The sequence below is a fragment of the Pecten maximus genome, chromosome 12 (genome assembly GCF_902652985.1).
Source record: "Pecten maximus chromosome 12, xPecMax1.1, whole genome shotgun sequence".
In the NCBI taxonomy this organism is placed as follows: Eukaryota; Metazoa; Mollusca; class Bivalvia; order Pectinida; family Pectinidae; genus Pecten; species Pecten maximus.
This window is the reverse complement of record NC_047026.1, coordinates 13259658-13282133: the sequence shown is the minus strand read 5'-3', so window position 1 is coordinate 13282133 and position 22476 is coordinate 13259658. Positions and strand designations below refer to the sequence as shown.

Genomic DNA, 22476 nt, shown 5'->3' with positions numbered 1-22476 from the left:
TGACGAGTCCTAGAAGGACAAAACAGGGTTTTTTTTATGCAAATCAATTTAATTTGGGCCCTACTACATTGTAACTCTCAATTTGTATTTAGAGGTGCTTATATCTTATGTCTTTTGTACAATCATTTATCGGTTCGTCTTCCGATAGTTGAAAATAACTGATGTATTAATTTATTAAGATATTTTATTAAAGTTTATCGCTTTTGTTCTTGTTTTTATTTTTTGGTTCTTTTGGAGGAGAAAATCAGGACAATATAAATCATTTACACGTTGTATGACCAAGTAAGCAGAAGTATATATCTTGTACAGTATACATGTATATCATGTATTTATTTTTCATAAATCGATACCATGTTGGACCAAATTAACAACATTTATCTCCCTTAGACCATGAACTGAATTCTTATTCTGAAACTGACTATACAGAGGTAAGCATCCTAGGATATAAATGTGTCTGCTCGCAGGCTTATTTAACAAGGTCAAGTTCATATTGTTTATCAGAACAGGACGTCCTAGGAACCTTCTCGTAGTAACGGTACAGGTAAGCTCCACATTATATATTCCAAGACAATGCTGTATATATTAAAACACACGATGTCATCATGTTTGTTATTGTCACGTGTGTATGCTCTGTTGCATTAATGGCGATTAAAATGTTAGGATATGGACAGTGATAAAGCTTGTGACCTACAGTGTTGTGTAGACAAACATACGTATTCGAGGTGTCGCTTTATGTATAGAGCATAGCTTTGCTGCGACCACGTGGGGACATTTTACCGAGGCACTAAAACCTCTACATATCTGTTACGATATATCGTTAGGTCTGTCGACTTACAGTTTACATAAAAAGGTCGCAAGCGTTGATTTGCTAGCTTATGTGCATTGCTGAAAATTTACGTTTTCGTTCTATTATAAAATAGCAAATATTCTATATATGCCGTTAATTTAAAAACATGATACAATGTATTTTTGTCCAATTGATTACACTTTATAGTGAAAGAAAAATGTTCTTTAGATGAAGTAATTTCAGACACTACATATGTTGCGCTGTTAGTGCCAAACTGTATTGACAAAACAATGTTAAATTGTTTGCCTTGAAGGGTATCCGGTCGACCATGTGATATTGAGAAAATGTCTAAGTTTAAAGATGATTGTGATATTAACGCCCGTGACCAGGATGTTAAAGTCCCACTACGCAGACGGATGTCATCAGGAGACCTACCTTTGATGACTTTACCTGGATGGGCGAATGAAATTCCTTTGAAAACATTAGTTGTAAGTTTTCGGTATAGTAGTCTATATATTGTATCAATTACTCGCTTTGTCCAATAAACAATGCTTATGAAACAATCGACAGTTGACAAGTCAAAACATACTGGGCCACAGGTACCATAGCATTGTCTGTCAATACAACACTCATTATATAAGAGGTGTATTGACAGACGAGACTTATACTTGTGTAACTGAATCGAAATAAAAAGTAAAATCAGGTCAAATCCCAATGCTCTAATAAAGTCTGCAATTAAATGCCAATCATGTATTTTCTCTGGTGTCATGCAAAAGAATTTATTTTTATTGGCTCTCTTATTTTGTCGCTTTCACGAGCTTTTCATTTCGTGGATAACTTATACCCAAGGAGTCCAATAATATTTAAAAGAAAACAGTTCAAATTCAACGTTTTACTAATTTTTGGACATTTGAGTTCGTTTACAAGAAGTACAAAGGGAATCAAAGAAAATAAATCGCCAATGAAAATTAATACTTTTACAATAAATCAATTCCTATTTCAAAATATAGACAATCGTCAGGCCTATTCCAGAATGTTAATTGTCAATTTTAGATATGAATAAATTTGAACAAATGTAAATCTTTATCCAACTTGTTTTAGCCGACACCTGATGATCTACTGACCCCAGAAGAAAGTTTTTATATCGGAAGAGTCAGTTGTTCAGCCCACTCGTCCGTCTGTAAGGATGACGGGACGGAAAGTCGACACCACATCAGGTTGACGGAGGTAGCTCCCTCGAAACAGCAGTATAATTGGAGGTGATATTTTATTTTAGTTTTCCCCGTCAGTCGTACATATACAGCTTCATATAGTGTTTTATGGTATTTTGACACAGGTGCTTGTGGGAATGAATGTGGTTTTCTTTGATATGGTGAGGAAGACGAGAATAAATCATAATATAGCAATAAGATACTTAATTTTAAAAGTTGATGATAATAACAGTCCACGTACTATTTTAGGATCACTACGTGGGTTATTATTATTATAAACCACAGGAGTCAACATCTGGTTAGTATTTATAGCAAAAAATAGTCCCTACTCGTAATAAATCAATTGTTGATGTAGTAGGAGGAGGTCCCTACTCGTAATAAATCAATTGTTGATGTAGGAGGAGGTCCCTACTCGTAATAAATCAATTGTTGATGTAGTAGGAGGTCCCTACTCGTAATAAATCAATTGTTGATGTAGGAGAAGGTCCCTACTCGTAATAAATCAATTGTTGATGTAGGAGGAGGTCCCTACTCGTAATAAATCAATTGTTGATGTAGGAGGAGGTCCCTACTCGTAATAAATCAATTGTTGATGTAGGAGGAGGTCCCTACTCGTAATAAATCAATTGTTGATGTAGGAGGAGGTCCCTACTCGTAATAAATCAATTGTTGATGTAGGAGGAGGTCCCTACTCGTAATAAATCAATTGGTGATGTAGGAGGAGAAGGTCCCTACTCGTAATAAATCAATTGTTGATGTAGGAGGAGGTCCCTACTCGTAATAAATCAATTGTTGATGTAGGAGGAGGTCCCTACTCGTAATAAATCAATTGTTGATGTAGGAGGAGGTCCCTACTCGTAATAAATCAATTGTTGATGTAGGAGGAGGTCCCTACTCGTAATAAATCAATTGGTGATGTAGGAGGTCCCTACTCGTAATAAATCAATTGTTGATGTAGGAGGAGGTCCCTACTCGTAATAAATCAATTGTTGATGTAGGAGGTCCCTACTCGTAATAAATCGATTGTTGATGTAGGAGGAGGTCCCTACTCGTAATAAATCAATTGGTGATGTAGGAGGTCCCTACTCGTAATAAATCAATTGTTGATGTAGGAGGTCCCTACTCGTAATAAATCAATTGTTGATGTAGGAGGAGGTCCCTACTCGTAATAAATCAATTGTTGATGTAGGAGGAGGTCCCTACTCGTAATAAATCAATTGGTGATGTAGGAGGTCCCTACTCGTAATAAATCAATTGTTGATGTAGGAGGAGGAGGTCCCTACTCGTAATAAATCAATTGTTTATGTAGGAGGAGGTCTCTACTCGTAATAAATCAATTGTTGATGTAGGAGGAGGTCCCTACTCGTAATAAATCAATTGTTGATGTAGGAGGAGGAGGTGCCTACTCGTAATAAATCAATTGGTGATGTAGGAGGAGAAGGTCCCTACTCGTAATAAATCAATTGGTGATGTAGGAGGAGAAGGTCCCTACTCGTAATAAATCAATTGTTGATGTAGGAGGTCCCTACTCGTAATAAATCAATTGTTGATGTAGGAGGTCCCTACTCGTAATAAATCAATTGTTGATGTAGGAGGAGGAGGTCCCTACTCGTAATAAATCAATTGTTGATGTAGGAGGAGGTCTCTACTCGTAATAAATCAATTGTTGATGTAGGAGGTCCCTACTCGTAATAAATCAATTGTTGATGTAGGAGGAGGTCCCTACTCGTAATAAATCGATTGTTGATGTAGGAGGAGGTCCCTACTCGTAATAAATCAATTGGTGATGTAGGAGGTCCCTACTCGTAATAAATCAATTGATGATGTAGGAGGTCCCTACTCGTAATAAATCAATTGTTGATGTAGGAGGAGGTCCCTACTCGTAATAAATCAATTGTTGATGTAGGAGGAGGTCCCTACTCGTAATAAATCAATTGGTGATGTAGGAGGTCCCTACTCGTAATAAATCAATTGTTGATGTAGGAGGAGGAGGTCCCTACTCGTAATAAATCAATTGTTGATGTAGGAGGAGGTCTCTACTCGTAATAAATCAATTGTTGATGTAGGAGGAGGTCCCTACTCGTAATAAATCAATTGTTGATGTAGGAGGAGGAGGTCCCTACTCGTAATAAATCAATTGGTGATGTAGGAGGAGAAGGTCCCTACTCGTAATAAATCAATTGGTGATGTAGGAGGAGAAGGTCCCTACTCGTAATGAATCAATTGTTGATGTAGGAGGTCCCTACTCGTAATAAATCAATTGTTGATGTAGGAGGTCCCTACTCGTAATAAATCAATTGTTGATGTAGTAGGAGGAGGTCCCTACTCGTAATAAATCAATTGTTGATGTAGGAGGAGGTCCCTACTCGTAATAAATCAATTGGTGATGTAGGAGGAGAAGGTCCCTACTCGTAATAAATCAATTGGTGATGTAGGAGGAGAAGGTCCCTACTCGTAATAAATTAATTGTTGATGTAGGAGGTCCCTACTCGTAATAAATCAATTGTTGATGTAGGAGGTCCCTACTCGTAATAAATCAATTGTTGATGTAGGAGGAGGTCCCTACTCGTAATAAATCAATTGTTGATGTAGGAGGTCCCTACTCGTAATAAATCAATTGTTGATGTAGGAGGAGGAGGTCCCTACTCGTAATAAATCAATTGTTGATATAGTAGGAGGTCCCTACTCGTAATAAATCAATTGTTGATGTAGGAGGAGGTCCCTACTCGTAATAAATCAATTGGTGATGTAGGAGAAGGTCCCTACTCGTAATAAATCAATTGTTGATGTAGGAGGAGGTCCCTACTCGTAATAAATCAATTGGTGATGTAGGAGGAGGTCCCTACTCGTAATACATCAATTGGTGATGTAGTAGGAGGAGGTCCCTACTCGTAATAAATCAATTGTTGATGTAGGAGGAGGTCCCTACTCGTAATAAATCAATTGTTGATGTAGGAGGAGGAGGTCCCTACTCGTAATAAATCAATTGTTGATGTAGGAGGAGGTCCCTACTCGTAATACATCAATTGGTGATGTAGTAGGAGGAGGTCCCTACTCGTAATCAATCAATTGTTGATGTAGGAGGAGGTCCCTACTCGTAATAAATCAATTGATGTAGTAGGAGGAGGTCCCTACTCGTAATAAATCAATTGGTGATGTAGGAGGAGGTCCCTACTCGTAATAAATCAATTGATGTAGTAGGAGGAGAAGGTCCCTACTCATAATAAATCAATTGGTGATGTAGTAGGAGGAGGTTCCTGCTCGTAATAAATCAATTGTTGATGTAGGAGGAGGTCCCTACTCGTAATAAATCAATTGTTGATGTAGGAGGAGGTCCCTACTCGTAATAAATCAATTGTTGATGTAGGAGGTCCCTACTCGTAATAAATCAATTGATGATGTATTAGGAGAAGGTCCCTACTCGTAATAAATCAATTGTTGATGTAGTAGGAGGAGGTCCCTACTCAATTGTTGATGTAGTAGGAGGAGGTCTCTACTCGTTATAAATCAATTGTTGATGTAGGGGAGGAGGTCCCTACTCGTAATAAATCAATTGTTGATGTAGGAGGAGGAGGAGGTCCCTACTCGTAATAAATCAATTGTTGATGTAGTAGGAGGAGGAGGTCCCTACTCGTAATAAATCAATTGATGATGTAGGAGGTCCCTACTCGTAATAAATCAATTGTTGATGTAGGAGGAGGTCCCTACTCAATTGTTGATGTAGTAGGAGGAGGTCTCTACTCGTTATAAATCAATTGTTGATGTAGGAGGAGGAGGTCCCTACTCGTAATAAATCAATTGTTGATGTAGGAGGAGGAGGAGGTCCCTACTCGTAATAAATCAATTGTTGATGTAGTAGGAGGAGGAGGTCCCTACTCGTAATAAATCAATTGTTTATGTAGGAGGTCCCTACTCGTAATAAATCAATTGTTGATGTAGGAGGAGGTCCCTACTCAATTGTTGATGTAGTAGGAGGAGGTCTCTACTCGTAATAAATCAATTGTTGATGTAGGAGGAGGTCCCTACTCGTAATAAATCAATTGTTGATGTAGGAGGAGGAGGTGCCTACTCGTAATAAATCAATTGGTGATGTAGGAGGAGAAGGTCCCTACTCGTAATAAATCAATTGGTGATGTAGGAGGAGAAGGTCCCTACTCGTAATAAATCAATTGTTGATGTAGGAGGTCCCTACTCGTAATAAATCAATTGTTGATGTAGGAGGTCCCTACTCGTAATAAATCAATTGTTGATGTAGGAGGAGGAGGTCCCTACTCGTAATAAATCAATTGTTGATGTAGGAGGAGGTCCCTACTCGTAATAAATCAATTGTTGATGTAGGAGGTCCCTACTCGTAATAAATCAATTGTTGATGTAGGAGGAGGTCCCTACTCGTAATAAATCGATTGTTGATGTAGGAGGAGGTCCCTACTCGTAATAAATCAATTGGTGATGTAGGAGGTCCCTACTCGTAATAAATCAATTGATGATGTAGGAGGTCCCTACTCGTAATAAATCAATTGTTGATGTAGGAGGAGGTCCCTACTCGTAATAAATCAATTGTTGATGTAGGAGGAGGTCCCTACTCGTAATAAATCAATTGGTGATGTAGGAGGTCCCTACTCGTAATAAATCAATTGTTGATGTAGGAGGAGGAGGTCCCTACTCGTAATAAATCAATTGTTTATGTAGGAGGCGGTCTCTACTCGTAATAAATCAATTGTTGATGTAGGAGGAGGTCCCTACTCGTAATAAATCAATTGTTGATGTAGGAGGAGGAGGTCCCTACTCGTAATAAATCAATTGGTGATGTAGGAGGAGAAGGTCCCTACTCGTAATAAATCAATTGGTGATGTAGGAGGAGAAGGTCCCTACTCGTAATAAATCAATTGTTGATGTAGGAGGTCCCTACTCGTAATAAATCAATTGTTGATGTAGGAGGTCCCTACTCGTAATAAATCAATTGTTGATGTAGTAGGAGGAGGTCCCTACTCGTAATAAATCAATTGTTGATGTAGGAGGAGGTCCCTACTCGTAATAAATCAATTGGTGATGTAGGAGGAGAAGGTCCCTACTCGTAATAAATCAATTGGTGATGTAGGAGGAGAAGGTCCCTACTCGTAATAAATTAATTGTTGATGTAGGAGGTCCCTACTCGTAATAAATCAATTGTTGATGTAGGAGGTCCCTACTCGTAATAAATCAATTGTTGATGTAGGAGGAGGTCCCTACTCGTAATAAATCAATTGTTGATGTAGGAGGTCCCTACTCGTAATAAATCAATTGTTGATGTAGGAGGAGAAGGTCCCTACTCGTAATAAATCAATTGTTGATATAGTAGGAGGTCCCTACTCGTAATAAATCAATTGTTGATGTAGGAGGAGGTCCCTACTCGTAATAAATCAATTGGTGATGTAGGAGAAGGTCCCTACTCGTAATAAATCAATTGTTGATGTAGGAGGAGGTCCCTTCTCGTAATAAATCAATTGGTGATGTAGGAGGAGGTCCCTACTCGTAATACATCAATTGGTGATGTAGTAGGAGGAGGTCCCTACTCGTAATCAATCAATTGTTGATGTAGGAGGAGGTCCCTACTCGTAATAAATCAATTGTTGATGTAGGAGGAGGAGGTCCCTACTCGTAATAAATCAATTGATGTAGGAGGAGGTCCCTACTCGTAATACATCAATTGGTGATGTAGTAGGAGGAGGTCCCTACTCGTAATCAATCAATTGTTGATGTAGGAGGAGGTCCCTACTCGTAATAAATCAATTGATGTAGTAGGAGGAGGTCCCTACTCGTAATAAATCAATTGGTGATGTAGGAGGAGGTCCCTACTCGTAATAAATCAATTGATGTAGTAGGAGGAGAAGGTCCCTACTCATAATAAATCAATTGGTGATGTAGTAGGAGGAGGTTCCTGCTCGTAATAAATCAATTGTTGATGTAGGAGGAGGTCCCTACTCGTAATAAATCAATTGTTGATGTAGGAGGAGGTCCCTACTCGTAATAAATCAATTGTTGATGTAGGAGGTCCCTACTCGTAATAAATCAATTGATGATGTATTAGGAGAAGTTCCCTACTCGTAATAAATCAATTGTTGATGTAGTAGGAGGAGGTCCCTACTCAATTGTTGATGTAGTAGGAGGAGGTCTCTACTCGTTATAAATCAATTGTTGATGTAGGGGAGGAGGTCCCTACTCGTAATAAATCAATTGTTGATGTAGGAGGAGGAGGAGGTCCCTACTCGTAATAAATCAATTGTTGATGTAGTAGGAGGAGGAGGTCCCTACTCGTAATAAATCAATTGTTTATGTAGGAGGTCCCTACTCGTAATAAATCAATTGTTGATGTAGGAGGAGGTCCCTACTCAATTGTTGATGTAGTAGGAGGAGGTCTCTACTCGTTATAAATCAATTGTTGATGTAGGAGGAGGAGGTCCCTACTCGTAATAAATCAATTGTTGATGTAGGAGGAGGAGGAGGTCCCTACTCGTAATAAATCAATTGTTGATGTAGTAGGAGGAGGAGGTCCCTACTCGTAATAAATCAATTGTTTATGTAGGAGGTCCCTACTCGTAATAAATCAATTGTTGATGTAGGAGGAGGTCCCTACTCAATTGTTGATGTAGTAGGAGGAGGTCTCTACTCGTTATAAATCAATTGTTGATGTAGGAGGAGGAGGTCCCTACTCGTAATAAATCAATTGTTGATTAAGGAGGAGGAGGAGGTCCCTACTCGTTATAAATCAATTGTTGATGTAGTAGGAGGAGGAGGTCCCTACTCGTAATAAATCAATTGTTTATGTAGGAGGTCCCTACTCGTAATAAATCAATTGTTGATGTAGGAGGAGGTCCCTACTCGTAATAAATCAATTGTTGATGTAGGAGGAGGTCCCTACTCAATTGTTGATGTAGTAGGAGGAGGTCTCTACTCGTTATAAATCAATTGTTGATGTAGGAGGAGGAGGTCCCTACTCGTAATAAATCAATTGTTGATGTAGGAGGTCCCTACTCGTAATAAATCAATTGTTGATGTAGGAGGAGGAGGTCTCTACTCGTTATAAATCAATTGTTGATGTAGTAGGAGGAGGTCCCTACTCAATTGTTGATGTAGTGGGAGGAGGTCTCTACTCGTTATAAATCAATTGTTGATGTAGGAGGTCCCTACTCGTTATAAATCAATTGTTGATGTAGTAGGAGGAGGTCCCTACTCAATTGTTGATGTAGTGGGAGGAGGGGCTAATATATATATTTTTTGAATACTAACCAGTTGCAGACGGCTTTGTACAAACTTTCAAAATCATTCATCTGATTGCCATATAACGATTTATTCTCATCTTACTTACGATATCTGATGAAAAATCACAGTCCTGTCCAACATCACATGTGTGTTTTCCACTAATTATAAACCGAAGGAGTATTGTCTCGTTTTCAAATTGACCTAGTTTCTGCATCAGTTTTATTGATTCTGGAAAGCTAATAATACTGTAAGAAGCTTATCTGATCATTTCATGTCTTTCCCTTACATTAAACATATGGACACTATCCTATTGATATACATGCAGTTATCTGTAATGACCGACTGGTTTACAGCAGTGCATCACCAGACATCTGTTTCGTTGAAGCATTTCTTACCTTTAAGCGGATATGTCGGTTTGATCAGTGTGCGAGGTAGAGGGATTATGTATTTTACAAAATACATACTAGTGAATATATATCGTTTGTATGATTAATTGCATTATTTTTATGACACAGTTACAAATGTAGGTCATGTAGCACAGAAACATAGGTAATAACAAAGACATAAATAACATAAATGAATATTAATCAAGTGAATAGATACAGTAAAACATACAGCTGTTTCGTCGCTACAGGACATATCAGTGATACTAGAGACCAAAAGCATGACAATTTAACAAAAACGTTAGAAAGTCAGAATGAAATGGCCAAAACTAATGTTTAGTTATAGAAGCAGATGGCACTGACCTCGGTGTTTTATCAATTTGTTAACAATCTAAATTTTATCATATTTTGAATATAATTCTTCCTTAGTCACTTTCTAGGGTATCAATACTATAGACCCTTCGTATCACTGGCGAGTCCTTGAAGGACCATCTTGGTACACACTTCACAAAATCATTGCGATTGAAATCCCATTCACACTTTCATATGTGTATACACATATCCAGACATATGACATCTGCGGTCATGCCCATATTTGTCAACCACAAACAAGTTTTTCATTGCATCTTTATCTCAAAGGAATGATCATTAAGAATGTCACCTTAGATATGAATATCAATGAATATAAAAATACATATTAGAGCTGATTCTTAGGGACATCATACAGCTATTTCTTCTTTCTAGAACTTGTCAGTGATGTTAGGAACATCATACATCTGTTGTATCCCTCTAGAATTCGTCGGTGATATTAGGGCTATCATACAGCTATCACTAATTTTCTAGAACATCACAGTGATGCTAGGGACATAATACAGCTGTTTGGCCTTTAAGAACTCTTCAGTGATGCTAGGGGCATCGTGCAGCTATTACTTCTTTCTAGAACTCATCAGTGATGCTAGGGGCATCATACAGCTATTACTTCTTTCTAGAACTCATCAGTGATGCTAGGGACATCAAACAGCTATTACTTCTTTCTAGAACTCTTCAGTGATGCAAGGGACATCAAACATCTGTTCTTTGTCATTGATGCACCAAGTGTGTGCAGATCCAGAAGGGATGTTGGAAAAAAAACCAATATTTTAATGTTAGGATTCAGAAGGCAAGTTCACTTTCACAAAGTCATCGGAAAACAGCAAGTTAAGAAGAGGTTTTAATGTTACCTGTCATATCTTAACAATAGAAATGTTAATGCGGCTGAAAACCAAGATAAAGCATGAAAATAATTTGTATTCTGTTAAAAAATTCAGGTCGCGTATCAAAAGTAGTTGTGGAGTCCAGATAGTTACACTGGTCATCACCATACAGTTATTTAGTAGGCAAAAATATGAGTCGTTTTAATTTGGAACACCAAAAATCCTCACATTGGAATAATTTACAAGGACAGGATAATCCTGCATTTGAAACAACGCCTCTGTTAGGTAAAGTTGAAATATCCAGTTACAACTTGTTTGTTCCATATAGAGATAAGGCGATTTATTTTCGAAGCATAACTGACGAGTCACATAAAGACGAAACAGCCTTCTCATGAAATTTCAATTATCATTTACAATACTAAATAAGTAACAATAGCGAATTAGTCTCTAAAAGTAATACTTATCTATACGAGTTTTTTATACTGTCTTTTGTGATTTTTTGTATATTTTTATCTCACATCTATCACATTGAAGGAAAATACTGCAACCGGATAAAATGTAGTTGCTTGACTGTCGTCCAAGATATATATACCTTCGATCTTCAGACATTTTATGTATCATCGACCCTCAGATATCTAATATATCCTCGATCCTTACATATCTAATATACTCTCGATCCTCAGATATATAATATACTCTCGATCCTCAGATATCTTATATAACCTAGATACTAAGATATCTAATATACCCTCGATCCTCAGATACCTCAGATATATAATATACTTTCGACCCTCAGATATCTTATATAACCTAGATACTAAGATATCTAATATACTCTCGATCCTCAGATGTCTAATATACCCTCGATCCTCAGATGTCTAATATACTCTCGATCCTCAGATATATAATATACTTTCGACCCTCAGATATCTTATATAACCTAGATACTAAGATATCTAATATACTCTCGATCCTCAGATGTCTAATATACCCTCGATCCTCAGATGTCTAATATACTCTCGATCCTCAGATATCTTATATAACCTAGATACTAAGATATCTAATATACCCTTGATCCTCAGATATATAATATACTCTCGATCCTCAGATATCTAATGTACTCTCGATCCTCAGATATCTTATATAACCTAGATACTAAGATATCTAATATACCCTTGATCCTCAGATATCTTATATAACCTAGATACTAAGATATCTAATATACTCTCGATCCTCAGATGTCTAATATACCCTCGATCCTCAGATGTCTAATATACTCTCGATCCTCATATATATATTTTGTCGATCCTCAGATATATAATATACCATCGATCCTCAGATATATAATATACCCTCGATCCTCAGATATCTTATATTTTGTCGATCCTCAGATATCTAATACATGTATATGCTCGATCCTCAGATATCTAAAATACCCTCGATCCTCAGATATATAATATACCTTCGACCGTCGGATATCTTATATACCCTCGGTCATCAGATACCTAGTATACCTTTGATCCTCAGATATCTTGTGTATCGTCGATCCCCAGATATCTAATATATCCTCGATCTTCAGATATCTAATATACCCTCGATCCTCAGATATCTAAAATACCCTCGATCCTCAGATATATAATATACCTTCGACCCTCGGATATCTGATATACCCTCGATCATCAGATACCTAGTATACCTTCGATCCTCAGATATCTTGTTTAATCGATCCTCAGGTATCTTATAAACCCTCGATCCTCAGATATCTAATATGCCCTAGATCACTTAGATAACTTATATACTCTCGATCCTCAGATATCTGATATACCCTCGATCACTTAGATAACTTATATACCCTCGATCTTCAAATATCTGATATATCCTCGGTCATCAGATACCTGGTATACCTTTGATCCTCAGATATCTTGTGTATCGTTGATCCCCAGATATCTAATATATCCTCGATCCTCAGATATCTAATATACCATTGATCAGATCACTCAGATATCTTATATACCCTTGATCCTAAGATATTTTATATACCTTCGATCCTCATATATCTAATAAACCCTCGATCACTTAGATATCTAATATACCCTCGATCCCTAGATATTTTATATACTCTCGAGCCTCAAATTTCTTATAAACCCTCGATCCTCAGATATACAATGTACCCTTGATCCTCAGATATCTAATATACCCTCGATCCTCAGATATCTAATATACCCTCGATCCTCGAATATCCCAGTCGAACCAGTTCGCGAGCATTTGATTTCGCTCAGACACGTTTTGTAAGCAATCTTCAGTATATATTAATATTCGGTGGGTATTTTTTTTTTCGCTTGTTTTACTTACTGACCACGAACATAGCGAAATTAAATCCCCCGAATAATAATAGTTATACAGTAACACCTCCATTTCACGTTTTTGGTCCTTATAAAGACTTAAAGTTGCCCCTCTATTATAATCTTGCTCTGTATGTACAATATATGTCACCCCCTTTACCATGCATATTGATATCGTTCCCCTATGCTCTCTCTATCACACCCCTTTGATAGAGACTGTGCATTCCTTAGGTTATATGCCTTCCGTGAACTACATGTATATAATATTCTTTTCGTCTCCCACTACAGGAAATAATCATGACGCCTGGAAACCCTCTCTTCGCCTTTTTACCTCAAAAAAGCAAAGTCACAATCTTGATAAGTCATGCTCGAAACGTATACGGTAAGCAGCCGATAACATCTCCATATTTGAATGTTTCCCGTTAGCTATTAATTGTGACTTTATTTTACGGCTGAATTTATATCTAGGTTGAACTTAAGTTTTGGCTTAGACAGAACAAGTAGCAATGTTCTTGAATAAATTAATCATTTAACGTTGATGCATGGTAATCTATGAAGGGGTCCCCGATATACACAATTATTAGAACCGTTGTGCGTAAAGCTAAACAAGCTTCTAGCGATATATGGTTAAAGTGTTCATGAGAGGTTCAAGATAGACCTCCTGATGGGTCAAGTGGGAACACAACTATGAATGTCAATATTATAATGTGGACAATATTCCTGAATATTAATCAATACGAACATGTCTCTGAATATTATATTAGTGTGTTCATTTTGGATCTGGAGAATGCGGTGATCCAGTGTATTTACACTAGGTACAAATTCGTATTGTGCATTTCATTCCAAAACTCTCCTAATTGAAATGAATCAATGATCAAGTTTGGGATTTTTTTGCATGTTAATGCTATCTAATCTATAGTGCAAATGACAAACAATAAACCATTCCGATTCTTTTTCCATTTCATTCCATTTCCTCAGTATCAATATACAGTGTTCCCATATTTATTCCTTAACCATTCTGAGGTAGTCTGTCAAGCAAGTGTTCCTTAGGGATGTTTGAGAGTTGATTTTGCGTAAACATGACGAGTTCATGGTAGCTACATACTTTCAGATCATACTACAAGGCTCAAGATGAGTTGATCGAGGCGTACGAAGAGATCCAGTTGGAAATAGATGATGACATGGCTAATGCTGAAGCTGTGACAGTACTCCGCCGTAAAGCAGTGTTCTACGCCAAGCTAAGTCTATTTACCAACGTGGTAAGCAGAGACAAAGGAGTTATAAATAACTATACTTAGGATACTGCAAACACCGTTCATTAAGGTGGCTAAACCTGACCACATTATCTTTCTCCAGATAAACACGTCCTAGCCAACTAGGTGACGTTTTAAAAAGGCCTGAACGTAATCAAATATGTTCTGTCAGTCTGTAGTCTTCCGTGGAGTAACAGTGCAAGTCAATGCACCAGCATTACCTACTACTGTAGGTATATATTTGGATGTGAAGGTGCATGCTCATACATCATCACTACGTACGGAGTGTACCCTGTGACATTCATCAGACAAATTATAATTGTTATATAATGCATTCTCACGAAAGTATACGAAATTCAGATGGATTCTTTTGTCGGTGTTACACCTTTCCTATTTGCTGAGTTTCTATCTATTTGGGTTTCCTGTAATTCTAACAAGTCGGATTCCAAATCGATTATTGCTGTGACATGTTATTGATAAATGCTGCACCTTTTCGCTTGCAAAATGTGACAAACATATTCTACTCATTGCGATAACACTTGCTGTTCTCATTTCCGCATGTATCTTCTCCATTGTTCCGATGACGGTTCATTATGTTTTCCTCATTAGTTTAACACCTTCTTGATTCTGATAACTATTTGACTTAACGTTTACTGAGCATGAAAATTAAAATTCAGTTCCCTTTAGGAATTCCCTTACATTAAGGAGAATTGATAAAATTATGGTCTGATGGACTTGAGACGCGAGACGTTATTAAATATTTAAATGAATTTACAGATAATCTTGTACTATCAATAAAATATTTACAATCGCTCTTTTTTGAAAGAGAGACATACGTGAAATTTTTCCAGTGAGTAATGGATTTGTAAATCGTTTTTGTTCGGTTTCATCAATGTTTTCGGTAGATGATGCTTATTTCAGTTGCTTTAATAACAGTGAATGCATCCATTTAAGTTGATTAACGCCTCTCTTCCATTTACACCAGCTCTTGTTTGTGGCCAAGGCGATAGCGTCTGTCCTATCAGGCTCCATATCCATCATTTCCAGTCTAGTGGACAGCAGTGTTGACCTAGCTGCAGGGCTTGTTATCTGGATCACAGCTAGAATGGTTCAACGAAGAGACCCATATGTTTACCCCCAAGGTAAATATTTTTATAGTTCGTGACAAATAAAATGACGAGAGTGCAGACAAGAAAATATTCGAATTTTTGAAGCAATCCGCCCCTTTATCAAGACAAGTTAGTTACAAACGATCACATAGAGACAAAGAACATGAAACAATATATATTACGGTACTAACATGTTTACCACATGCGAACATGTATCAACGTTATATCATAATACATGTATATATGTTTATAATTTAATATCGTGACTATTTAAGAAATAATTAACGATGATTCGTGTATTATTGCAGGATACACAACGAGGACGAGGATATTTTGCAATTGAATTAATAACGAAGGCCGCAGGCCTGAGTTATTAATTAAAATTGCAAAATATCCGAGTCCGAGTTGTATATCCTGCAACAATACACGAGTCAAAGTTGATTATTTCTATTCTACCATGTACCGTTTAGTTCTGAGATCGACCTCTTTCTAATAGAAAAACAGCAAAGAAAACCCGAGAAAACCTTGTAATTTATTTCTTGAGTATTGCATTATTTGTTGATGAAATATACAGGCAATACAGTACTACGATCAAGAGCATCTATCATATAGCATTGATTTTGAAAATAAAAAAAAGGATAAATAAAAGAAAGAAAAAAGAAGAAGAAAAAGGGGGGCCTCCGTAGGATTCGAACTCGCGTCGTGATAAAAATTTATTGAAAGACAAACCCATTAGCCCACTCGGCTATGGTAACCTTTTATAAAATGGGTGAATATTAGATATATAAAATTGTTACAGCCGTGACTTCCGATCGTGTATTATTGGCACGAGCGTGGGTTATTGGAAAATAATACATGGTTTTAAACCAATCAAAACTGGCGTTGCATAGCAAACATGGTAGAATGGATTATCATACATTGTGCAATTGTAGTTATCTAATTAACTGTTTTATGCCGTATTAGAAATCCCACTTATTGTCTGGAAGGGGAAGAAAACTAAATTGATAGATCATACACTTTCTTGGAATAGATCTTTGGCCTAATTTTTGAGATGTCTTTGATTTAATTTCTGAGAATATGTCTTAGATTTAATTTTCGGGAAAGGGTCTTAGATTCAATTCATCGGGAATAGGTCTTTGATGTAATTTCCGGGAATAGGTTTTAGTTTAATTTCCTGGAATATGTCTTAGATTATATTTCCGGAATAGGTCTTCGATTTAATTTCCGCGAATATGTCTTAGATTTAATTCCTGGAATAGGTCTAAGATTAATTTGCTGGGAATAGGTCGTTGATTTAATTTCTGGAAGAATGTATGTGGTTCTTTAGTGAACTAGACGTATGAAAGTGATACGATGTGCCTTAAAAGCTGAAAACCTACTTGACTCATCGCGTCATATATATACATCGGAACCTTATATCATAAAATTGAAACTATTAAAGATACCAGTGCTTCGATTTAATTAGATATAATCATGTTAGGTTTTTGTTATCCTGGTTAAATTGCAGCCTCTTACACTAATTAAGTTACTGATGTTTGTCAAGCATGCTTCAAGTCTTGTCATAGACATAATAATGGAAAAAAAATAGTTTGTTAAATCAGTTTCTCTTATTTTCTCTGAGGTTCACGACAAATCCTATGATGGGTTTTATCCTCGGATATGATCGTCACTATGACGACAATCTATCGGGACTGGAGATAGTACCAGACAATACAGAGACCCCAAGACATTTTTTAAAAGAAATGTTCCAAATATACCACTTCTTACTGTTGTAGGTCGGACAAAACTGGAGCCCATTTCCATCATCATTCTTTCCGTGATTATGAGTTTTGCTTCTGTTCAATTAATCCGTGAATCTGTGGAAAAGATATTCGCTTTATATGATCACGGTAGCGACCCACCAACGGTTGACATCCCTACCATAGTCATCACATTGTCAGCTGTAGGTAAGCTTTTTGTCATATTGCCTCAGGAGAAAGAAATGGAAGAGGTTTAGTAATGCGCTTCCACCTCCCATATTCCGGTCCTTGAGGTTCCATCCTGCCTTTTCTGACCCAGAAATAAGGAGCAACTTGCAGTAGGACATTCATCATCGTACTCAAGTACAGAGATTAGTTTAGTGACACTTTATTGAGATAAAATTAAGTTTTTCCATAGGTCATTATTGTATATATTCCATATTCCCCTCACACGAGCATAAGCTTCTATGTATCACATAATTGATATAAATGAGATAAAGCGTTTCAAATTTCCCTGTAAGACTCTCTTATTTCCACACAAACGGAAAGACTTATTTATGAATTGATGACATCAAAATAGGGTTATCACACATGTGTCAAACAATATTGATTACATGGCCGTACGGCATGAGCTTGAGAACATGATAACCATGTGTTCAATTAATTTGTTATTGATACAAACTTGTTGATTGATTGAAACGTTTTGCTTATTGCTACTGCTTATTTTAAGTATCGAAGCTGGTATTGTTCCTTCTTTGCCGCCGTATTCGCAGTCCTAGCGTTCAGGCCTTGGCCCAGGACCACAGAAATGACATTGTCTCCAATAGCTTTGCTATAATCTTCGGCTACCTAGGTATGTACATTGTACACTATTTACCCTACACCGATTCAGAGGACTTCTAGTTGTTCCTTTTTGTCTCCTCTTTGTATATTAATAATATGATATATACTACCATTGTCATACATTACAACATCACGGACTCTAATAGAACAAACTGGCCATTGCTATTTTACGTTTTGATAATAAATAAACGTGTTTTTTTTAAAACAATTATTTTGGAATTTATTCTTAATTTAAGGTTCTACTCAACTTTTGAACAAGACTGGAGAATATGGCTTGGTGTACATGGACCCTATAGGAGCTATGGTCATTTCTATATACATCATAATTAGCTGGTGCATAACCGGATACAGTAAGTTTCATTTAGATATTAGATATGCTACTCTGATAAGAGCCTATACATTGTTTCCCACAAAAAAAGCATTCAAGGGTAGCCATGGTATAGAAATGTATTTTATATCCTGGTAACACTAAAATATAAGTTATACCTGGTAACACAGTCTTAAAGGGATCGTTTATAATACCGGAAGTTGAATAGAAAACATAGACGCGGAGGACGATGGATTATTCACTTTCAATTAAAAACATAAAAGTAGAAGAGTCAGCGGATATGACGTAGAGCATGTAACTTTTGTTATGGTATAAAGTATATAAACAGCCTATTCGTACTTTAGTCGACCATACTTACTCTTTGTTTTGATGTTGACTCTAACTTTTAAGGCAACTGGGTAGAGCATGATAGAACCCTTGCTATAAAACATTACTGATGCTACGTCATTTCCCATTTAAACTTGTTTATTTACCAGTTTTATCAAAGACATTTTCATGACTTAGTTTTGAATTAAGTTTTTATGAACGTTTTCAGATTGTTGAAATGTTACTCAGTTTTCTAATACTGGCAATATCATACCACAAGATATAGGATACAATAACTAAAATATATGGTCAAATAAGTATTTAACATGTTATTTAAAGATTAATTATAATATCTTTTTATGTTATGGAGATCTAACATAAAAGCGGTCTGTACTATAACTTTATTGCGAAGCTAATCCTAATGATTTAATCAACAACAATAATACACGATCTTATTAATCTATATGGAAATCCATTTTTATGGACGAGCTCTTTTTGTTAGAATTTAGTTAACTTATCACGCCGCTATATCGGCCAGTCAAAAGTGACGTTACAAACGGCGACGTCATTTTTTACGTTATGGGCTGAATTTTAACCCAATGAAAATGCTTGTTACAGGCAAGATTAAAATCATTATTGTCCACTCATTTACAGCTCAAATAAAGCATCTTACAGGCCACACAGCCAAGCCAGATTTTCTGAAGAAGTTGACGTGGATTTGTGTTAACCACCATCACAAGGTGTTGTTTGTTGACACGGTCAGGGCTTTCCACTTCGGCAGCAATTTCCTAGTTGAAGTGGACATCGTGCTTCCGGAAGAAATGAAATTGGTCGAAGCGCATGACATCGGAGAAGCGCTTCAAAAGAAGTTGGAGCGTTTGTCAGACGTAGAGAGAGCATTTGTTCATTTGGATTACGAATACGAGCACAAGCCGTCCAGTGAACATAAAACAGTCTAGGTCCTGAAGAGAAGACTTTTAACATAATTTGTTCAATATGCTTGTGGTGTGCATTTAGGGGTATTTACACTTTTGTTTAATTTTACAATATTATCACAAATCTCCTTTGATGATTTTAATTCTATTGCATTTGGGTAATAATTTACATATCAAATACATGCATATATTGCTATGTAAATATTTATTTCATGAAATTTATTTCTGAATTTTAATTTGTAGTAGTTTATTGTACTGTCGTTCTTAGTATTATTTTCACATTATATCTTATTGTTATATTTACCCGTCGAAAGTTCAAGTAGTGCAAAGATAATTTAAAATAACGATTATACTTCATTCCTGTTAGTACGTTGATTGCATTTTCTTTCCAATTGCTGTTTATTTCTAAGCTTTTTTTTATGAATATCCGCCCTCATATTAACCCTGGTTGTTGCAGAGGCGTTATACCCCATAGGAAACACAAACTATTACTTGCATCGACACGTATGAAAACAACAGAGAATACCAATATAGTAACGAAAAAGCATTTTTTAACTCAAAATCGATAAACCAGAACACAATATGAATAACAAAAATATATATTTTCATGGAGACCCATGGAGCACAATGAGAATACAACCAGGTGTTCCGACGGGTAAGCGTCTTCTGCTTCATCACTACACCCGCCATACAAATCTTGCTCACGGCGACACCCGCCATACAAATCTAGGTCAAATCAACGACACCCGCCATACAAATCTAGGTCAAATCAAGGTTAATTCATAAATAGTTGTGTCAGCGTTAGGTGGTGTCACCCGATGTTTTGAAATGCCTTTTGACCTATCGTAAGGTTTTTTACGTCACCTCCTTGGCATAAAAAAATAGTTTGTTTTGCATCACTGAAAAATATTGTGTGATGCAGTTTTATTTTTGGCTGAAGTGTATCTCCATTTGTATTGGAAGGATTCAAGGGAGCTCATACATTGTTTGTCTTTTGTAGAGTACCTTCGATATACAATTTTGTATATGTCAGCAAAAGCTTTGTTTCTCTGCATCAAACGTCAAGGCCATAAGTACATCCTCATAACAGCGTGCTGTAATAAGTACGTACTTTTTATCACACAGATGTCATTGATGTTAAATGTCGCATTAGTTTAAACGCACTGCTGCTTTGGTTGCTCAAATTTTAGTTCAATGTTGAATTGATGCACCAATAATAATTGTTGTAGAAACAATTTAGCAGAAGTTGCAATCTGTGCAATGATAATTTATTTGAATGTTTTCAGTGCGAAATAAGGTTATCGCAAGGTTAATGTTTTTTTACAGTAAGAACGACTTCAAATAAGATACGGAATGTGAGTGTGCCTTAGGAAGGATATGCTGCATTTATACTGGAATAAAAAAAGTCAAAATCTATCATATGTTTAAAAATTGCATGTTTTATCTTTTTAAGTATTAAAATAAATAAGAGGTACAGCTAATTAGCTACTTATTATATTTATTATATATGTTACTTTTTAATTAGTTTTAATAATATTTTTATTGAAAATAATTATTTTGAATTTGATTGTTGTTTATATAATAATGTTGATATGCCTCGAAGGGTCTATTTTGCATTCCTGTTTTATTACAGTTACGTTTATATTGTGCTATTGTTAGAAATTCAAAGCCTTAACCTAACAATATCGTATTATCAGTAGTTTAGGTGCATCGTACATGAGTATTGTAGGGAATCGTTCTCTGTTTGGTATTGGTGCTAGACAATTATTTAAGGCGTTCCACTGATACATGTAGTTAACTGGTTTCCACTGATACATGTAATTAACTGGTTTCCACTGATACATGTAATTAACTGGTTTCCACTGATACATGTAATTAACTGGTTTCCACTGATACATGTAATTAACTGGTTTCCACTGATACATGTAATTAACCTGTTTCCACTGATACATGTAATTAACTGGTTATGATATTTTTTGTAGCCCTAAATTCCTTTGATTCACATTTTACATCTATATATGGATATTAATTAAATGTTTAAAAATTACGAACACTAGGCAATTATGAGGTTTGAATCTGTTTGGTTAGTTTGCTTACTGATTAGAAAAAGCAAATTCAAATACATGCAAATAGCGTTTATACTATACACATATATATGGACATTTTTGATATATTTTAAGAGGTCGTAACCAACCAACAAACTAAGATAGCAAAACACTTATACAGCAGCAACAACACACGTCTTGGCCATGCAATTTGCTATTGTACAGTATATACTTAGTCGCGGTTGAATACACCAGGTAATAAAACATGATTCTCTTTTGTCAAATGTAATGGAATTTTAATTATAACATTTGCTTATTCTTCACAGGGAAGCATTGATTCACATGATAAGAAGATGAGTTGGATAAGTAAGTCATATTTTACGAATAAATATTTTACGAAGTAATATTTGACGAATTTATTCAGCAATTTTGCATGTATTCATATCACTATTAAAATGGATGTAGAGCTATCTCAACACACGCTTACTGTAAACGTACTTTGTTTCGCGCGCTAAATCTATTTCATATGGAAACAGAGTATATAAAGTGCAATCAGCGCAATCATAATTTAGTGTAATACTTAAAGCGGGAAGAGCGCTAGAATAAGATTAAAATATGTACGATAACAGTATATATTGATGTTGATTATAACTTGTTATACTGTCAAAACTGAAAGTATGCATTAATCCTATTAAAATTGAGACCATTTTTTTCGTTTTTGTTTCTTTTTCCCTGTCTGTTCTTTGTCCAAATGTATTCAAGA

The 22476-nt window shown here is 36.2% G+C and overlaps 1 protein-coding gene across 1 annotated transcript; it reads left to right on the top strand.

Moving 5' to 3' along the window:
- Positions 1–433: 433 nt before the first annotated feature.
- Positions 434–22421, top strand: LOC117339371 (metal tolerance protein 5-like). Its single transcript, XM_033900925.1, has 10 exons — positions 434–541; positions 1101–1275; positions 1889–2046; positions 13444–13537; positions 14267–14414; positions 15394–15550; positions 17293–17463; positions 17987–18109; positions 18336–18449; positions 19388–22421. The coding sequence occupies exons 5-10, from the start codon at positions 14337–14339 to the stop codon at positions 19690–19692; spliced, it is 948 nt and encodes a 315-aa protein (XP_033756816.1). The 5' UTR covers positions 434–541; positions 1101–1275; positions 1889–2046; positions 13444–13537; positions 14267–14336; the 3' UTR covers positions 19693–22421.
- The last annotated feature ends 55 nt before the right edge of the window (positions 22422–22476 follow it).

What these genes read in the sequence shown, in the direction of transcription:
- LOC117339371 (XM_033900925.1), top strand. Translation starts at nt 14,337, where the DNA reads ATGGCTAATGCTGAAGCTGTGACAGTACTCCGCCGTAAAGCAGTGTTC. An exon ending in TATAATCTTCGGCTACCTAG is followed by an intron (nt 18,110 to 18,335) that starts GTATGTACATTG and finishes TCTTAATTTAAG; the next exon opens with GTTCTACTCAACTTTTGAAC. An exon ending in CTGGTGCATAACCGGATACA is followed by an intron (nt 18,450 to 19,387) that starts GTAAGTTTCATT and finishes ACTCATTTACAG; the next exon opens with CTCAAATAAAGCATCTTACA.